Raw genomic sequence first — 17,029 nt, forward strand, 5'->3', positions numbered from 1 at the left:
AAACCTATACCCTAAGGGGTCTAGTTTCCAAAATGGAGTCTCTTGTGGGGGAATGCTACTGTTTAGGTACCACAGGGGCTCGCCAAATGCAACATGGCGTCCGCTAAGGATTCCAGCTAATTTTGCATTAAAAAATTCAAAAGCCGCTCCTTAACATTCGAGCCCTGCCGTGCACAGAAAGAAGGAGATTTCCACCATATTTGCATATCGGCGTACTCAGGCGAAATTCCACAATAAGTTATATGTTGCATTTTGTCTTGTTACCCTTGTGAAAAAAGCTATCTGGTTGAAGCAACAAGTTTATGGTAAACACCTGACAGTTCAAAGTGCTCACTACACCGTGTGTAGACTTATTAGGCAAGTTGTATTTTAGCGGATTCTTTTTATTATTGATCAACAACTATGTTCTCAATCAACCCAAAAGACTCATAAATATCAAAGCTTAATATTTTTGGAAGTTGGAGTGTTTTTTTAGATTTGGCTATCTTAGGAGGATATCTGTTTGTGCAGGCAACTATTACTGTGCAGACTTATTAGGCAACTTAATAAAAACCAAATATATTCCCATCTCACTTGTTTATTTTCACAAGGTAAACCAATATAACTGCACAAAATTTAGAAATAAACAATTCTTACATGCAAAAATAAAACCCCAAAAAATTAGTGACCAACATAGCCACCTTTCTTTATGATGACACTCAACAGCCTACCATCCATAGATGCTGTCAGTTGCTTGATCTGTTTACGATCAACATTGAGTGCAGCAGCCACCACAGCCTCCCAGACACTATTCCGAGAGGTGTACTGTTTTCCCTCCCTGTAGATCTTACATTTTATGAGGGACCACAGGTTCTCTATGGGGTTCAGATCAGGTGAACAAGGGGGCCATGTCATTATTTTTTTCATTTTTTAGACCTTTCCTGGCCAGCCACGCTGTGGAGTAGTTTGATGCATGTGATGGAGCATTGTCCTGCATGAAAATCATTTTTTTGTTTAACGATACCGACTTCTTCCTGTACCACTGCTTGAAGAAGCTGTCTTCCAGAAACTGGCAGAAGGTCTGGGAGTTGAGCTTCACTCCATCCTCAACCCGAAAAGGTCCCACAAGTTCATCTTTGATGATACCAGCCCATACCAGTACCCCACCCCCACCTTGCTGGTGTCTGAATCGGAGTGGAGCTCTATGTCCTTTACTGAGCCAGCCTCTGGCCCATCCATCTGGCCCATTAAGAGTAACTCTCATTTCATCAATCCATAAAACCTTTGAAAAATCAGTCTTAAGAAAATGTCATCGCCCAGTCTTGATGTTTTATTTTATGTTTCTTGTTCAAAGGTGGTCGTTTTTCAGCCTTCCTTACCTTGGCCATTTCCCTGAGTATGTCACACCTTGTGCTTTTTGATACTCCAGTAATGCTGCAGCTCTGAAATATGGCCAAACTGGTGGCAAATGGCATCTTGGCAGCTTCACGCTTGATTTTCCTCAATTCATGTTCAGTTATTTTGCACCTTTTTTGCCCAACACGCTTCTTGCGACCCTGTTGGCTATTTGCCATGAAATGCTTGTTCGGTGATCACGCTTCAAAAGTTTGGCAATTTCAGGACTGCTGCATCCCTCTGCAAGACATCTCACAATTTTGGACTTTTCAGAAGCGGTCAAATATCTCTTCTGACCCATTTTGCCAAAGGAGAGGAAGTTGCCCAATAAGTATGCACCCCTTATATAGAGTGTTGATGTCATTACACCACACTCCTCCTCATTACAGAGATGCACATCACCTTATTTTCTTAATTGCTAGTTGGCTCTCAAGCCTATACAGCTTGGTGTAGGACAACATGTATAAAAATTATCATGCGATCAAAATACTAATTTACCTAATAAGTCTGCACGCAGTATAAACATCTACATAAATTCCTTGAGGGGTCTAGTTTCCAAAATGAGGTCACTTGTGGGTGAGCTCCACTGTTTAGATACCTCAGGTACTCTTCAAACGCGACATTGAATCTGCTAATGATTCCAGCTAAATTTCTGATAGTTACATAAATAAACACACATAAGATATTGTCTTAATTTTACCACTACCATGAAGTACAATATGTCATGAAAAAAAAAACAGTCTGAGAATCACCAGGATCCATTGAAAGGTTCCAAAGGTATAAGGCCCAGTGCCCACGCTGCGTATTTTGATGCAGATTTTCAAAAATCTGGAGCAAAATCTGCATGTCTATTGTGAAGCCAGCAAAATCTATGAGAATTCAGAAGTGCTGTGCCCAAGTTGAGTATTTTTTTTCCCTTGCGTATTTGGTGCAGATTTATTTTTTTGTGCACCAAATACGCAAGGGAAAAATAAGCAACGTGGGCACAGCACTTCTAAATTCTCATAGAATTTGCTGGCTTCACAATGGTCATGCAGATTTTGCTGCAGATTTCTGAAAATATGCGTCAAAACTACACAGCGTGGGCACTGGGCCTAAGCTCTCAAAGTGACACTGCTCAGAATTGAAAAAAATGGTCGGGTCAGAAAGTTGAAAATTAGGCTGAGTGGTGAAGGGGTTAAAACACCACTCCAGAGTTGAAATTTAAAAAAACCCTCTGGAATGATGCTTGAACAGTAGAGGTAAATGGAATAATGGAAACATTTTCATCTACATACAGTAATAAATGATTGAATAATAGGAGCATGCACACATTAAGGCCCTGTTCCCACACTGCAGTTTTGACTCGGATTTTGATGCAGATTTTCAGAAATCTGCAGCAAAATCTGCATGTCCATTGTGAAGCCAGAAAAGTCTATGAGAATTCAGAACTGCTGTGCCCACATTGAGTATTTTTCCCTTGCGTATTTGGTTCAGATTTCTTTTTTCTGCACCAAATCTGCACCAAATACGCAAGTAAAAATAAGCAACGTGGGCACAGCAGTTCTGAATTCTCATAGACTTTGCTGGCTTCACAATGGATATGCAGATTTTGCTGCAGATTTCTGAAAATACACTATAAGGGTATGTGCGCACGTTGCTTTTTACTTGCTTTTTACCTGCTTTTTTGCTGCTTTTTCTTCTGCGCTGTTTAATGCCAAAATGGATGTGTTCTTCTATTCAAGCAAAGTCTATGGGAATTTGGGTTTCTTGTTCACACTATGTTGTTCAAAATGCTGCCTTTTTGTGGCAGAACTTTGGTCAAAAACTCAGCTTTTCAAAGAAGCAACATGTCAATTGTTTTTGCCATTTGGGTTTTGCACTGCAAAGCTGAGTTTTTGACCAAAGTTCTGCCACAAAAAGGCAGCATTTTGAACAACAATAGTGTGAACAAGAAACCCAAATTCCCATAGACTTTGCTTGAATAGAAGAACACATCCATTTTGGCATTAAACAGCGCAGAAGAAAAAGCAGCAAAAAAGCAGGTAAAAATCAGGTAAAAAGCAACGTGCGCACATACCCTAAAACTACACAGCGTGGGCACTGGGCCTAACACCTTGCATTCCAAATGAAATATAAAGCATTTCACAGAAGTTCTCTTGATATTGATAAACTAAATAGAAATCTACGAAAAGTATGATGGAACCGTCGTATTACCAGAATACCTAAACACAACCCTCTAAAGGAAGCTACCTAATAGATTACACATTCTCCAGTGTAATCTTAAATACCATGAGCCATTTACTACAGTTACTATCACATACTGCTGATGTATTGTACTTACCCGTGTATCCAGGGTTACATGTACAGATATAACTTCCCGCCGTGTTAGTACAGAAGGTGTCAGCTGCACAGTTGTTCTTTCCTCCACATTCATCAATATCAGCACAATATGACCCATTACCTGATCACAATAGAGAAATGATGACTGATTATTGAAGCCTGAGATTAGGAGCTCATCCACACTTGTATTACAATATGGTCATAAATTGTGATGGGCGATCCTGAACTGTAAAGATTGGGGATCGTACCGATCACATAGTGATCGTGTACACGATCCCGATCATGAGCTTTCCTGTGAATCTCGTGTTACAGATTGGGTCCAGGGGCTGTAAACAAATTTAAAAAAAAAGCACATTATTAAAAAACATTATGATCATACTTACAGGTCCCGTGATGCATCCTGCAGACCCGCTATCTCCCGACCGCTCATTGCTGTGCCCTCGGTAAGCAACACTGCCTAAAGGACCTTGCATGACATCATAGCCATGTGACAAGTCTGGATTGGCTTACAGACTGGTCACATGACTATGACGTCATCGAAGGTCCTGGAATCAGGAAGGTGGAATCATACCCTTACTGTCAGCCTGTTTCAACAATGCTCTCTCTGCTTCTCTCTCTGTAGAGCCGTTTGTCTTTACAGAGCAATGTAGCGGAGCTGACAATGCTCTCTGCTTCTCAGTGTGTATAGACTATGTCTGTACAGTGATGAAGCAGAGCGGACAATGCTCTACCTGTGGACTACGTCGGACTAAGGATTTTTTTTTATAATAAAGGTGGAGTATCTAAATGTTACTTTTTTGTTTTATTTCTAATAAAAAAAAATTCTTTTTTTTTACTGTTTACTAGAAATTCATGGTGGCCATGTCTAATTTGGCGTGACACCATGAATTTTGAACTTAGTACATCTGAGAATACAAAGCTAGTATTAACCCCTTATTACCCAGCTTGCCATCGCCACCAGGGCCACTGAATGAGCAGGGTAAAATGCCTGGAAATGGCACTAAGAAAGAATGCGCCATTTTCAAGGGCGGCTGCGGGCTACCGAGAATCCCAGCCTCAACTGCCTGGCTTTACCTAAATGGCAATCAAAATACAGCGGACCCCACGCATTTTTTTTTTAAATATTTAAAAAAAATAAATGGGCTTCCCTGCATTCTCAGTGCCAACCAAGGTAACCCCAGGGAGATGGGGGTGGAAGCCCATAGCCGTCTGCTTTATCTGCGCTGAGAAGCTGAGACTCAAAAGTACCGTGGAGTGCTATGTCATTTTTTAAAATTATTTATTTGTATACAACTATATATTGTGTATTATATATATATATATATACTATAAGGTGGCCCGATTCTACGCATCGGGTATTCTAGAATTTACGTATTGTGTAGTTCATGTATGATTTTTGTTATATATATATATATATAGAGAGATGTTGTTGTCTGTAGTTACCAAGTGTTTGTGTAGGCGCTGTACATGTTCTGGGTGTTGTCTGGGTGTGACGGGGGGTGAGAGCGGTGTTGTATGTGTGTTGCGTGTGTTGCGTTGTTTGTGGAGCGCTGTGTGTCTGTAGCGTTGTGTGTGTGTTGCGCGGTTTGTGTGTGTGTGGTGTGTTTTGGGGGGAGGTATGTTTTGTGCAATGTGTGTGTTGTGCGGTATGTGCGTATATTTGTGTGTGCCGCGGTGTTTGTGTGTTGGGTGTTGTGTGTGTGCAGCGTTGTCTGTGTGTGTGGGTGTCTGTGTAGGGCAGTTGTTTGTGGTTCCCAGTGTGTGTGTGTGTGTGTGGTGTGTTGTGCAGTGCGCGCGCGTGTGTGTGTGTGTGTGTGTGTGTGTGTGCATCAGCCTCTCTTCTCTCAGCCTACCTCTCCCAGCCTCCCTCCTCCCAGCCTCCCTCAGCATCAGCCTCCCTCTCCCAGCCTCCCCAGCATCAGCCTCCGCCAGCATCAGCCTCTCTCCTTCCAGCCTCCTCCAGCATCAGCCTCCCTCTCCCAGCCTTCCCCAGGATCAGCCTCTCTCCTCCCAGCCTCCGTCCTCCCAGCCTTCCCCAGCATCAGCTTTCCCCTCCCAGCCTCCCTCAGCATCAGCCTCTCTCCTCCCAGCCTCAGCCTCTCTCCTTCCAGCCTCCCCCAGCATCAGCCTCTCTCCTTCCAGCTTCCCTCAGCATCAGCCTCCCCTTCCCAGCCTTCCCCAGGATCAGCCTCTCTCCTCCCAGCCTCCTTCCTCCCAGCCTCCCTCAGCATCAGCCTTCTGCTCCCAGTCTCCCCCAGCATCAGCCTCCCCATGCATCAGCCTCCACCAGCATCAGCCTCTCTCCTTCCAGCCTCTCTCCTTCCAGCCTCCCCCAGCATCAGCCTCCCCTTCCCAGCCTTCCCCAGGTTCAGCCTCTCTCCTCCCAGCCTCCTTCCTCCCAGCCTCCCTCTCCCAGCCTCCCTCAGCATCAGCCTTCCGCTCCCAGTCTCCCCCAGCATCAGCCTCCCCAACCATCAGCCTCCACCAGCATCAGCCTCTCTCCTTCCAGCCTCCCCCAGCATCAGCCTCTCTCCTTCCAGCCTCCCTCAGCATCAGCCTCCCGTTCCCAGCCTTCCCTAGGGTCAGCCTCTCTCCTCCCAGCCTCCTTCCTCCCAGCCTCCCTCAGCATCAGCCTTCCCCTCCCAGTCTCCCCCAGCATCAGCCTCCCCAAGCATCAGCCTCCACCAGCATTAGCCTCTCTCCTTCCAGCCTCCCCCAGCATCAGCCTCCCCAAGCATCAGCCTCCACCAGCATCAGCCTCCCTCGTCCCAGCCTCCCCCTCCCAGCCTCCCCCAGCATCAGCCTCTCTCCTCCCAGCCTTCCCCATGATCAGCCTCTCTGCTCCCAGCCTCCTCCAGCACGCCGTGCTCCTCTGCCGACACTCACACACCCGATCGCATCCACTCACACACACCCGATCGCATCCACTCACACACACCCGATCGCATCCACTCACACACACCCGATCGCATCCACTCACACACACCCGATCGCATACACTCACACACACCCGATCGCATACACTCACACACACCCGATCGCATACACTCACACACACAGACACTGACGATATCGCACATACGCGCTTATACTCACAACATCCGGGGATATCACATGCTTCTGGCCATGTGATCCTCCGGCAGGTCCTGGAAGATCACAACAGCACAGTATCGAGGTCGAGAAGCAAGCGATATCCCAGGATGTTGTAAGTATGTGGATGCGATGTGATGTGTGTGTGTGAGTGCGATCTGATTTGTGTGTGTATGTGTGTGTGTGTGTGTGTGCTGTTGTGTGTGCTGTTATGTGTCTGTATTTTCCGCCGCTGCAGGACCTTGATGTGTGGATGCGATGTGATGTGTGTGTGAGGTGTGTATGAGAGTGAGTGTGAGCCGGTGTACACTGGTAACTATGATACACATCGGGTAACTAAGGGACCTTAGTTACCCGATGTGTATAATGGTTACCAGCTTTCACGGCCTCCGTGAAGATCCCAGCATCGCAAGGTTATGTCTGGCGCTGCCGGGATCCTGACGGAGCCGGTGTAGAAGCAAGAGATATCCCAGCATGTTGTGATGTGTGATGTGTGAGGTGTGTGTGAGAGTGAGTGTGATCTGATGTGTGTGTGTACTCACCTGGGAATCGGAGCCCCGTGTCAGTTGGGCCACAGCGAGCGTGCATTGCGTGAGGGGGGCGGGGCCTGCAGAGAGCCGGGGCGAGAGGCCAATCCGTGTGGGGGGGCGGGGCCATGGCGAGCCCAGCGGCCAATCAGCTTTGTGTCACCGTAAGGACACAATTTCGGAGCATGACAGACAGACAGATAGACAGACAGATAGACAGACAGACAGACAGACAGACAGACAGAATAAGGCAATTATATATATATATATATATATATATATATATATATATATATATATATATATATAAAAAAAAAATATATAAGTTTTCCTGATTTTTCTCTTTTATATGTATGTTTTTGAGTAAAACCCAAAGTGATGTTTTATTCTATAAACCACTGACATGTATCCGAATTTCCAAGCAAAAAATGTGTTTATTCTCCGAAAATACTAGTTTATAGAATAAAACAACATTTTACTCAAAAATATACATATAAAATGAAAACTCAGGAAAACTGAAAATTTTGTAGTGGTCTCTTAGTTTTTGCCAGAGCGCTCTATATATATATATATATATATATACATATATATATATATATATATATATATATATATATACATATACATATATATATATATATATATATATATATATATATATATATATATATATACATATATATATATATATATATATATCTACCTACACTGTGTGCAGAATTATGAGGCAAGTTGTATTTTAGAGGATTTTATTTCTTATTGATCAACAACCATGTTCTCCATCAACACAAAAGACTCATAAATAACAAAGCTTAATATTTTTGGGAGTTGAAGTGTTTTTTTTCCAGATTTGGCTATCTTAGGAGGATATCTGTTTGTGCAGGTAACTATTACTGGGCAGAATTATTAGGCAACTTAATAAAAAACAAATAAAGCCCCATCTCACTTGTTTATTTTCACCAGGTAAACCAATATAACTGCACAAAATTTAGAAATAAAAATTTCTGACATGCAAAAACAAAACCCCAAAAAATTAGTGACCAATATAGCCACCTTTCTTTATGATGACACCCAACAGCCTACCATCCATAGATTCTGTCAGTTGCTTGATCTGTTTACGATCAACATTGTGTGCAGCAGCCACCACAGCCTCCCAGACACTGTTCCAAGAGGTGTACTGTTTTCCCTCCCTGTAGATTTTACATTTTATAAGGGACCACAGGTTCTCTATGGGGTTCAGATTAGGTGAACAAGGGTGCCATGTAATTATTTTTTCATCTTTTAGACCTTTACTGGCCAGCCACGTTGTGGAGTAGTTGGATGCATGTGATGGAGCATTGTCCTGCATGAAAATCATGTTTTTCTTGAACGATACTGACTTCTTCCTGTACCACTGCTTGAAGAAATTGTCTTCCAGAAAGTGGCAGTAGGTCTGGGAGTTGAGCTTCACTCCATCCTCAACTCGAAGAGGTCCAACAAGTTCATCTTTGATGATACCAGCCCATACCAGTATCCCACCTCCACCTTGCTGCCGTCTGAGTGGGAGTAGAGCTCTATGTCCTTTACTGAGCCAGCCTCTGGCCCATCCATCTGGCCCATTAAGAGTAACTCTCATTTCATCAATCCATAAAACCTTTGAAAAATCAGTCTTAAGAAAATGTCATCGCCCAGTCTTGATGTTTTATTTTATGTTTCTTGATCAATGGTGGTCGTTTGTCAGCCTTCTTTACCTTGGCCATTTCCCTGAGTATGGCACACCTTGTGCTTTTTGATACTCCAGTAACATTGCAGCTCTGAAATATGGCCAAACTGGTGGCAAATGGCATCTTGGCAGCTTCACACTTGATTTTCCTCAATTCATATGCAGTTATTTTGCGCCTTTTTTGCCCAACACGCTTCTTGCAACCCTGTTGGCTAATTGCCATGAAACGCTTGATTGTTCGGTGATCATGCTTCAAAAGTTTGACAGTTTTAAGACTACTGGATCCCTCTGCAAGAAATCTCTGTGCAGAGCAATGTAGCAGAGCTGAAAGTGAAGGTATGATTGCACTTGCGTCACATTGCATCACCCCGCACGGTCTGATGTTCTCAGGACAGGAGCGGTCAGCTGCATTGAAATATATGAAGCTGACCAGCTACCGTCGGGAGAGTGTGCGCCGTGAAGCGATGCGACACTCAACAGTGACAATCAAAGATTAGTTAACAGCAGGACCTTTGATGACATCATAATCATGTGACCAGTTTATACCCAACGAGGTAATACAACATTCATACCTGACTGGTCACAAAGTGTTACGAACCGGCGCCGTCATAGCCGCAAGCAGCCTGCTGCGGTTCCTGTTGCGCCCAGGCACCGGTTGACGTTCTTGGCCATGCCTCTGGTCGTCCAGCTGGCTGATCCTTACACCACTTCCAAGTGTGGAGAGGTGGCTAGTGCGCATGCACATGCTGATTTACCCCAGCCAGAGCTTAAGCAGTACTTTACATGCTGCGACATCACTAGCGGTTGCTAGCGATGTCGAGCACGATAGCTCCCGCCCCGTCGCTCCTAAGACATTTGGTGCTTGCTGCCATAGCGAACATTATCGCTATGACAGCGTCACATGCACATACCTGTGCAGCGACGTCGCTGTGACCGCCGAACAATCCCTCCCTCAAGGGGGAGGTGCATTCGGCGTCATAGCGATGTCACTGCGGCGTCACAAAGCGGCTGGCCAATAGAAACGGAGGGGCGGAGATGAGTGGGACGTAACATCCCGCCCACCTCCTTCCTTCCGCATTGCAGGTGGACGCAGGTAAGGAGATGTTTGTCGCTCCCGCAGTGTCACACATAGCGATGTGTGATGCCGCAGGAACGACAAACAACATTGTAATGGTGGCAGCAGCGATATTAAGGAAATGACCGACGTGTCAATGATCATCGTTTTGGAACGATTTTGTGATCGCTGATTGTCGCTCATTAGTGTTACACGCTGCGATGTCGCTACCGGCGCTGGATGTGCGACGTGACCCCAACGATATATCGGTAGCGATGTTGCAGCATGTAAAGTACCCCTAAGTCCGGTGTTTTGCTTAGTGAGCATGCTCAGCCTGATTGTGTCATTTCTGAGACTAAAGCGGGCTTTACACGCTACGATATCGTTAATGAATTATCATCGGGGTCACGGTGTTTGTGATGCACATCCAGCGTCATTAACGATATCGCAGTGTGTGACACTTATGAGCGACCTTAAACGATCGCAAAAGCGGTCAAAATCGTTTGCCGCGGAGAGGTCGTCCTGAAACTAAAAATCGTTTTCTGCTTATTAGCAAAGTTGTTCCTCGTTCCTGCGGCACCACACAGGTGGTTCGCCGGCCAGATCGACGTCGCAGGGCAGGTAAGTGCGTGTAACGGGGTTAAGCAAGGTTGTGCGGAACGGGCAGCGATTTGCCCATGTCGCACAACCGACTGGGGGCAGGTACGATCGCTTGCGATCCCGCTAGCGAGATCGCAGCATGTAAAGCCCGCTTAACTCCTCAGTTCAGGCTACTGAGCATGCTCCCACAATTAATCCTAACAGCCTCTTTGCACAGGTACTTGGACTTCGAGCTGTGTCTAAGTTCTGGGATATGCCTTCTGAGCATGCTCAGGCAGTCTGATTTCTGAGTCTGTTGTGCAGGCTACTGAGCATACTCAGGCACTTAGTGCATCAGAGGCTAGGTCCAGTAAGGACCTCACTGAGCAGGTCCGTGATGTGGCAGGCCCTGATAGGGCAGAGGGTGTCAGGTGTCCTGATGATGTGGCCACTCCGGACTGGCTTGCAGAGGCCCACTGCTATGATCTGGCACCTCACCAATGGTCGTCAGACAATGACTGGTGAAGTGTTTGGGGCGTGGCTGCCATGAGGTCATCGACAACGTGACGGTTCCGGATAGGCCGCTGGTGACGTCGCTGTTGACATGGCACTCTGCTATTGGACCTTGGTGGTTCCACCCTGGGTTTGGGGCGGACCCAGGTTATAAAAGGGGCTGGAGACAACATGGAGGTGCACAGTCTTCACTTAGAGTTCATGGTGGCATAAGCTTTGTTGGAAGCGGTAGGTAGGGCTAGGCGAACGGTGCCTGTCACACCAAGATTCGTGGCTCAGCACATCAGAGTCAGGCGCCGTGCTTCTTGCTGCCGTTCCAGTGGTGCTATAGCAGTCCAGTGGAGTTAAATGGGCTGCAGCTGCTGCGCTACTTGTCCAGTTGTGTCCTCTACGCACATGGACAGCATACCTGCTACGTCACTTGTCCGAGAGTGCTCTCTACGCACATGGACAGCGTACTTACTGTGCCACCTGTCCAGTTGTGCCCTCTACGCACACAGACAGCGTATCCCAGAACCCCTGTGGAGTTAACAGGGTGTTCCTGAATTGGGTGTGTGAACCCTATTTCCCTCCTCGGTTTCCCAGTCAAATGCTACTGGTGTGACTACCTTGTCTGACGTGTCCTTCACACACGTGGCCAGTCGAGTGGTGACCAGAAACGCTAATCGGAATACCGTTCGGCCTGACGTGTCTTACACACGTGGCCAACAGGGCGCTGTCGCAGCGGTCTTCTCGGTCAACGCTAACTGGTCACCCTCCGGCCTGATGTGTTCCTTGCACACGTGGTCGGAGTAGCGCTCATTCCACCGAAACGCTAACTGGGTTGTCGCCCGGTATGACGTGTCTCTACACACGTGACCGGTTCCCAGGTCTCCTGGGTTATCTCTGAGTCATCAGCTCTATAGTCTCCGCCTAACCCACAGGGTGCTAGCAGCTCCATTGCCATCTGGTGCACGGTGGGCCCCGACTGGCGATTGGGATATATACCCACTGGTCCTAATCTGCTGGTCTCCCCATAACACAAAGTCATGACGTCACGGAAGGTCCTTTAACCCCGGGCACAGCAATGAACAGACTCGGAAGCAGAAGCGCCGGGAGACAGAGTCTGCAGGACGCGTCGCGGAACCTGTAAGTACAGTATAATGACAATGTTTATTATTACCTATATTCTTTATTTTACAGCCTCCCACTGACCCATCCCATAACTGTAAATCTCGAGATCGGTGATTAGACACAAGATCGTGTTATCTCGAACCCGATCCCGATCTTTACAAAATGATCGGACGAGGCTCCCGATCCCGACCATCGGGGAGATTGCCCATCACTAGTCATAAATCATCAATGGACTGTATTAAATAGGACAAACTGCTACCAACGCCTACCATTGGTTACTAATGATAAATTTCACACATACAAATCAGTCATGCACATATTGTATCTGACAACCTCACACATCACTAATATTGGGAGCATTGGTCAGTGTGATATTACGAGTCAGTGACTGTTTTGTCATTATTGGATAAATAGCAACTGGAAATGGCTTCCAGTGAATGTATATGCAGAAATCTTTAGTGATAAGTGATTATTATCTTGGTATCCATCATTACATGTACATAAGTATTCTCCTGTTCTGTTACTACACACTGCATTGGAAGAACAATTTCTGTTATCTGTACAGGCTGTCAGCACCTCACAGATATATCCATCACCTATGGAAAAAAAAGAACACAATTCATTACACTAAAGCCTGCTTTACACCTTACGATCCAGCATACGATATCGTATGCGATCGTAACCGCCCCCATCGTATGTACAGCATGTTCAATTTGTTGAATGTGCCACACAAACAATTAACTGTCACACGTACTTACCCGTCCATATGACCTCGCTGTGGGCGGCGAACATCCACTTCCTGGAGTGGGAGGGACGTTCGGCGTCACAACGACGTCACGCGACAGCCGGCCAATAGAAGCAGAGGGGCGGAGCTGAGCGGGACGTAAACATCCCGCCCACCTCCTTCCTTCTGCATTGCTGGCCGAGAGCCGCAGGACGCAGGTAAGATCTGTTCATCGTTCCCGGGGTGTCACACACTGCAATGTGTGCTACCCCGGGTACAATGAACAATCTGACGTTCAATTCTAGAGAAATGAACAACGTGCGTGCGATGAACGTTTTACCGTTCAATCGCAATCGCACGTACCTGTCACATACTGCAATGTACCTTACGATGCCGGATGTGCGTCACTTACGACGTGACCCCGCCGACAATGTAAGATACATTGCAGTGTGTAAAGCGGGCTTAAGTATGACAATTAAATAATTATATTTGTTTCACTTAAATTGAAGATTTCTTTTTATAGTAATAATTTATATTTTATACAGATGACAAAAAATACACATAGTATATATTTTTCGAAGGATTCCTCTTGCATTGATCCCAGCATAATAGACTCCATTTTCAAATACAGTTAACTGACAATGAATATATCACAGACAAGGTGCGCATGTACGGAGTGGAGTTGCACTCGCTCCATACAGGTCAGATATCAGAATCTGCCTTTTCTGTATAGGGATACTCACTGGAAACTCTTTTCAAGGATTTTATTCCCTGTGCAGGTATGCAGCAGACATGTATTCAGACATTAATGGTGCATACGTTCTAACCTTCCCGGGCCTTTATCATAATGTTGGTGAATCAAGAAAAGGAGAGGCGCTCCCAATAGACATGTAGGTATGTGGTTTTGTGGGTATATAATAGAGTTGACAACACACGGTGCCATAAAATATTTTTTTTTTTTTCAAGAATTCTGACACAGATATTTCTCTAATGGCAAGTGTGGCGCCCCTGCGGCCTCAGGCGCCACAAGGTACTGCACCACATGTAAGGTGCAGTATTCATCTTGGGTATGGAGGAGGTCGTCGCTGGAAACAACCACAAAGACATTCATCCAACACATAAAAATGGGAGCTCTTCCACTGGGACTGGGCTAGGGAAGGTGCTGGGGTGGCTATCACGAGATATGGGACCTCTTGCCCACTAGTTCAGGAACCCGGGAGGCAGGGCACTTTCAGGGGAAGTTAGGAGCGATCTCACACAGAGTGTAAGTTTCACACAGACAGAGCGGAGTTGGTACTGGACAGCGTCCGAGTGAGGATGCACTTGGGAACAAGCGAGCAAGGACACGAATAGTTCGGTGCCCGTCGTCTTGAGCTGGAGGTTCGACCTGAGTTCTTAGGAAGAAAATGGGGATCCCAAGGTTCACGGGGAGTGACGAAGGCATTCGTGACCCGTTCCACGACTTAGGAAATGGGGTGCAGGGAAACCATCAAAAGGCGGCGCACAGAAGGTAACACCGGCCTCGACCTCCAAAGTATCCAGGATCGGCTGAAACCCATCACAGCGTAGCCCGGTAATCCAATGGCAGTATGCTTCCCATGAGTAAACAACTTCAACTGTACCATCTGTGTCGCCTCATCCCTGCCGGTGCTCCCATCATCGCGCCCCTGTGCCATAGGCGACTGCTACTCCCCTCATCCTCCCTGGTTCATAGCTCTGCCTGTGGAGAGCTGAACTATCTGAGCTGCATTGTCAACCATCCCAGGAGAGAAGTCCCACAGCGGCGGCTGATATTGGCAGCACACCACAGGTGGCGTTATGAACAACTACTCCCATCATCCCCATCCCAAAGCCTTTATTGACGTGGGAAGCAGTCATGGAACCAAACAAGGCCACCGCGGTGACCCAGGAGAAGAACCCCAGCCCGGTAACGGGTGATCTCCGACCCCGTGGGCACGTCACAAGAATGAAAGAGAACCTACTGCATACACTGACTGATATTAAGAATTACAAAGCTGCTGTATTCATATTTTGCTGTATTCATAGCAAAATATTTATTCAATGTGATTGACTTATTTGCTCACCTAAGAATCCATCCTTACAAGCACAGGTGTAGTTTCCTATTGTGTTGGTGCAGGTTGCATTAGGTGAGCAGGTATTATTGCTCTCACATTCATTAATATCCTCACAGTGGGTCCCATTACCTGATCAATATAAAATGAATCACAGTAAACTGAGGATATACAGATGTAGCATTCCAGAAGATGATGCATAGACTGATGGAAGAAGATATCTTGATGTAGAAAACTGTAACTTGACACCTACATGACCTTCTCAAAGCCTTCTATGTGTAACTGTCCATTTACAGCTTTCTACATCATAATATATGATGTGCATATGTGCCTGGCTAAAGGAAAGTCAGGGCTCCTTTGGAGCTTTAAACCAAGGTGAAACATGGTATCACGGCCACATGGAGCCTATGGTTTGGGTGTCGTTCATTTTTACAGGATCTTTATTCTTACTTACAGATGTGCCCCAGTACGGGCAGGTTCTAATATTAGCCCTTGGTAGCAGACAGATGTGTTCTCTTACAGATATCCGTAGAGCAAAATCAGATATCCCTGATTCGGCAGTAGAAATTGGCGGGAAGGTGTCTGAGGATAAATCCCTGATGCTGAAGGAGATTCATACCAGTCTGGGCGAAAGAAAAGGAAATCAGCGCCCGCCCGCCATTATTGTTAATATTCTTTTTCACAATGTTTGTTGAAGGGGGGTATATCACCCAGCTATGCTGGAGGCACTTGGTGATTGCTTCATGGCTTGGTTATTTTAACGTTTTATTGATTAAACTTTTATTGGCATTTATTTATGTCAGTTACTGATTGAGTAACCTCAGCAATAAACATTGTGGCTTATTCGGTCTACAATGTCTAGTGTCTGTGTCATTTTATGTTTCAAGGTGTTCTGGTATTGGGGATTGGGGCTTGTGATACCATGCTACATCTGCTACATTAGAGGTAGATGTTAATAAAACCATGGCCTTACCTGTCTATAAGATGTGATATATGACAAGAAAAGCTAGGCTCATGTGATCAGGCATATTCTCTGTATATATGATGTGTGGTGACAAACATTGTATATTCTGTGTTTCTGTTGGGATCTCATTGTACTGAACTTAAGACTCACTACAGGATTAACTACATATAAAGAAATGTACACATTAGAATTAATGCTCGGCAAATTAGGACTTATCAATAAATCCATCCTTACAAGTACAGGTGAAATTTCCTATTGTGTTAATGCAGGTTGCATTAGGAGAGCAGATATTATTGGTCTCACATTCATCAATATCCTCACAGTGGGTCCCATTACCTGATCAATATAAAACGCTTTACAGTTAACAGAAGCGGTAGATGTGATAATGGTAACATATTCATCCATATACAATGATAAGTGATTGAAAAATAGAAGCATCCAAATATTAACATATTGAATTCCAAATCAAATATTAAAAAGCATCTGACAGATTCTGATGCTATTGATAAACTACATAGAAATCTACTGCAAGTATGAAAGAAACATCCTGTAAGGTTCTGGGTTTTCCATGGAACTTGTTGGGTCTGCTTGTCCTCCTCCAAGATGGAGTCTGCTGCCTCGTTTTGCCTTTGAACACCCTGCCTGCTCTGCTTATAAGTCCCAGTCCAGCATTTATTCTTTGCCTGAGTATGTTGTGCTAGCTGGCTCCTGAGCTACCCTTAGCTTGCTCCTGGACTCCCTGCTGTCGCTTGTAGTTCTATGCTGTGCCTCATTACTGCCCAGCTGCCTGCAGCTTACAATGCATGACTCTGATCCAGGCTGTATTTCCCTCCCTGCAAGACTTTTAGGAGAAGAGCTCTTGTACCACTGTATTTCTTTGGTCTGTTAGAACTTTTATTCTCTGCTTAATCATCAGTGTGCTTAATCCAGGGCTTTTTCTGCACAGGCTGTGTCTTGGACTTGTGTGGGACTTAGTCAGCCCTAAGTACACTGGT

General features: G+C 45.6%; 1 protein-coding gene across 1 annotated transcript in view; it reads right to left on the reverse strand.

The window, feature by feature from the left end:
* The window catches only part of LOC142297264 (uncharacterized), a 280,648-nt gene that overhangs the window by 89,318 nt on the left and 174,301 nt on the right, over window positions 1–17,029 (reverse strand). Inside the window, exons 64-65 of the mRNA XM_075341519.1 lie at window positions 15,083–15,202; window positions 3,698–3,817 (exon numbers count right to left, since the gene is read on the reverse strand). Of these exons, the coding sequence (XP_075197634.1) occupies window positions 3,698–3,817; window positions 15,083–15,202 (240 nt within the window). The remainder of the gene's footprint in view (window positions 1–3,697; window positions 3,818–15,082; window positions 15,203–17,029) is intronic.

This window comes from Anomaloglossus baeobatrachus, chromosome 3, assembly GCF_048569485.1.
Source record: "Anomaloglossus baeobatrachus isolate aAnoBae1 chromosome 3, aAnoBae1.hap1, whole genome shotgun sequence".
In the NCBI taxonomy this organism is placed as follows: domain Eukaryota; kingdom Metazoa; phylum Chordata; class Amphibia; order Anura; family Aromobatidae; genus Anomaloglossus; species Anomaloglossus baeobatrachus.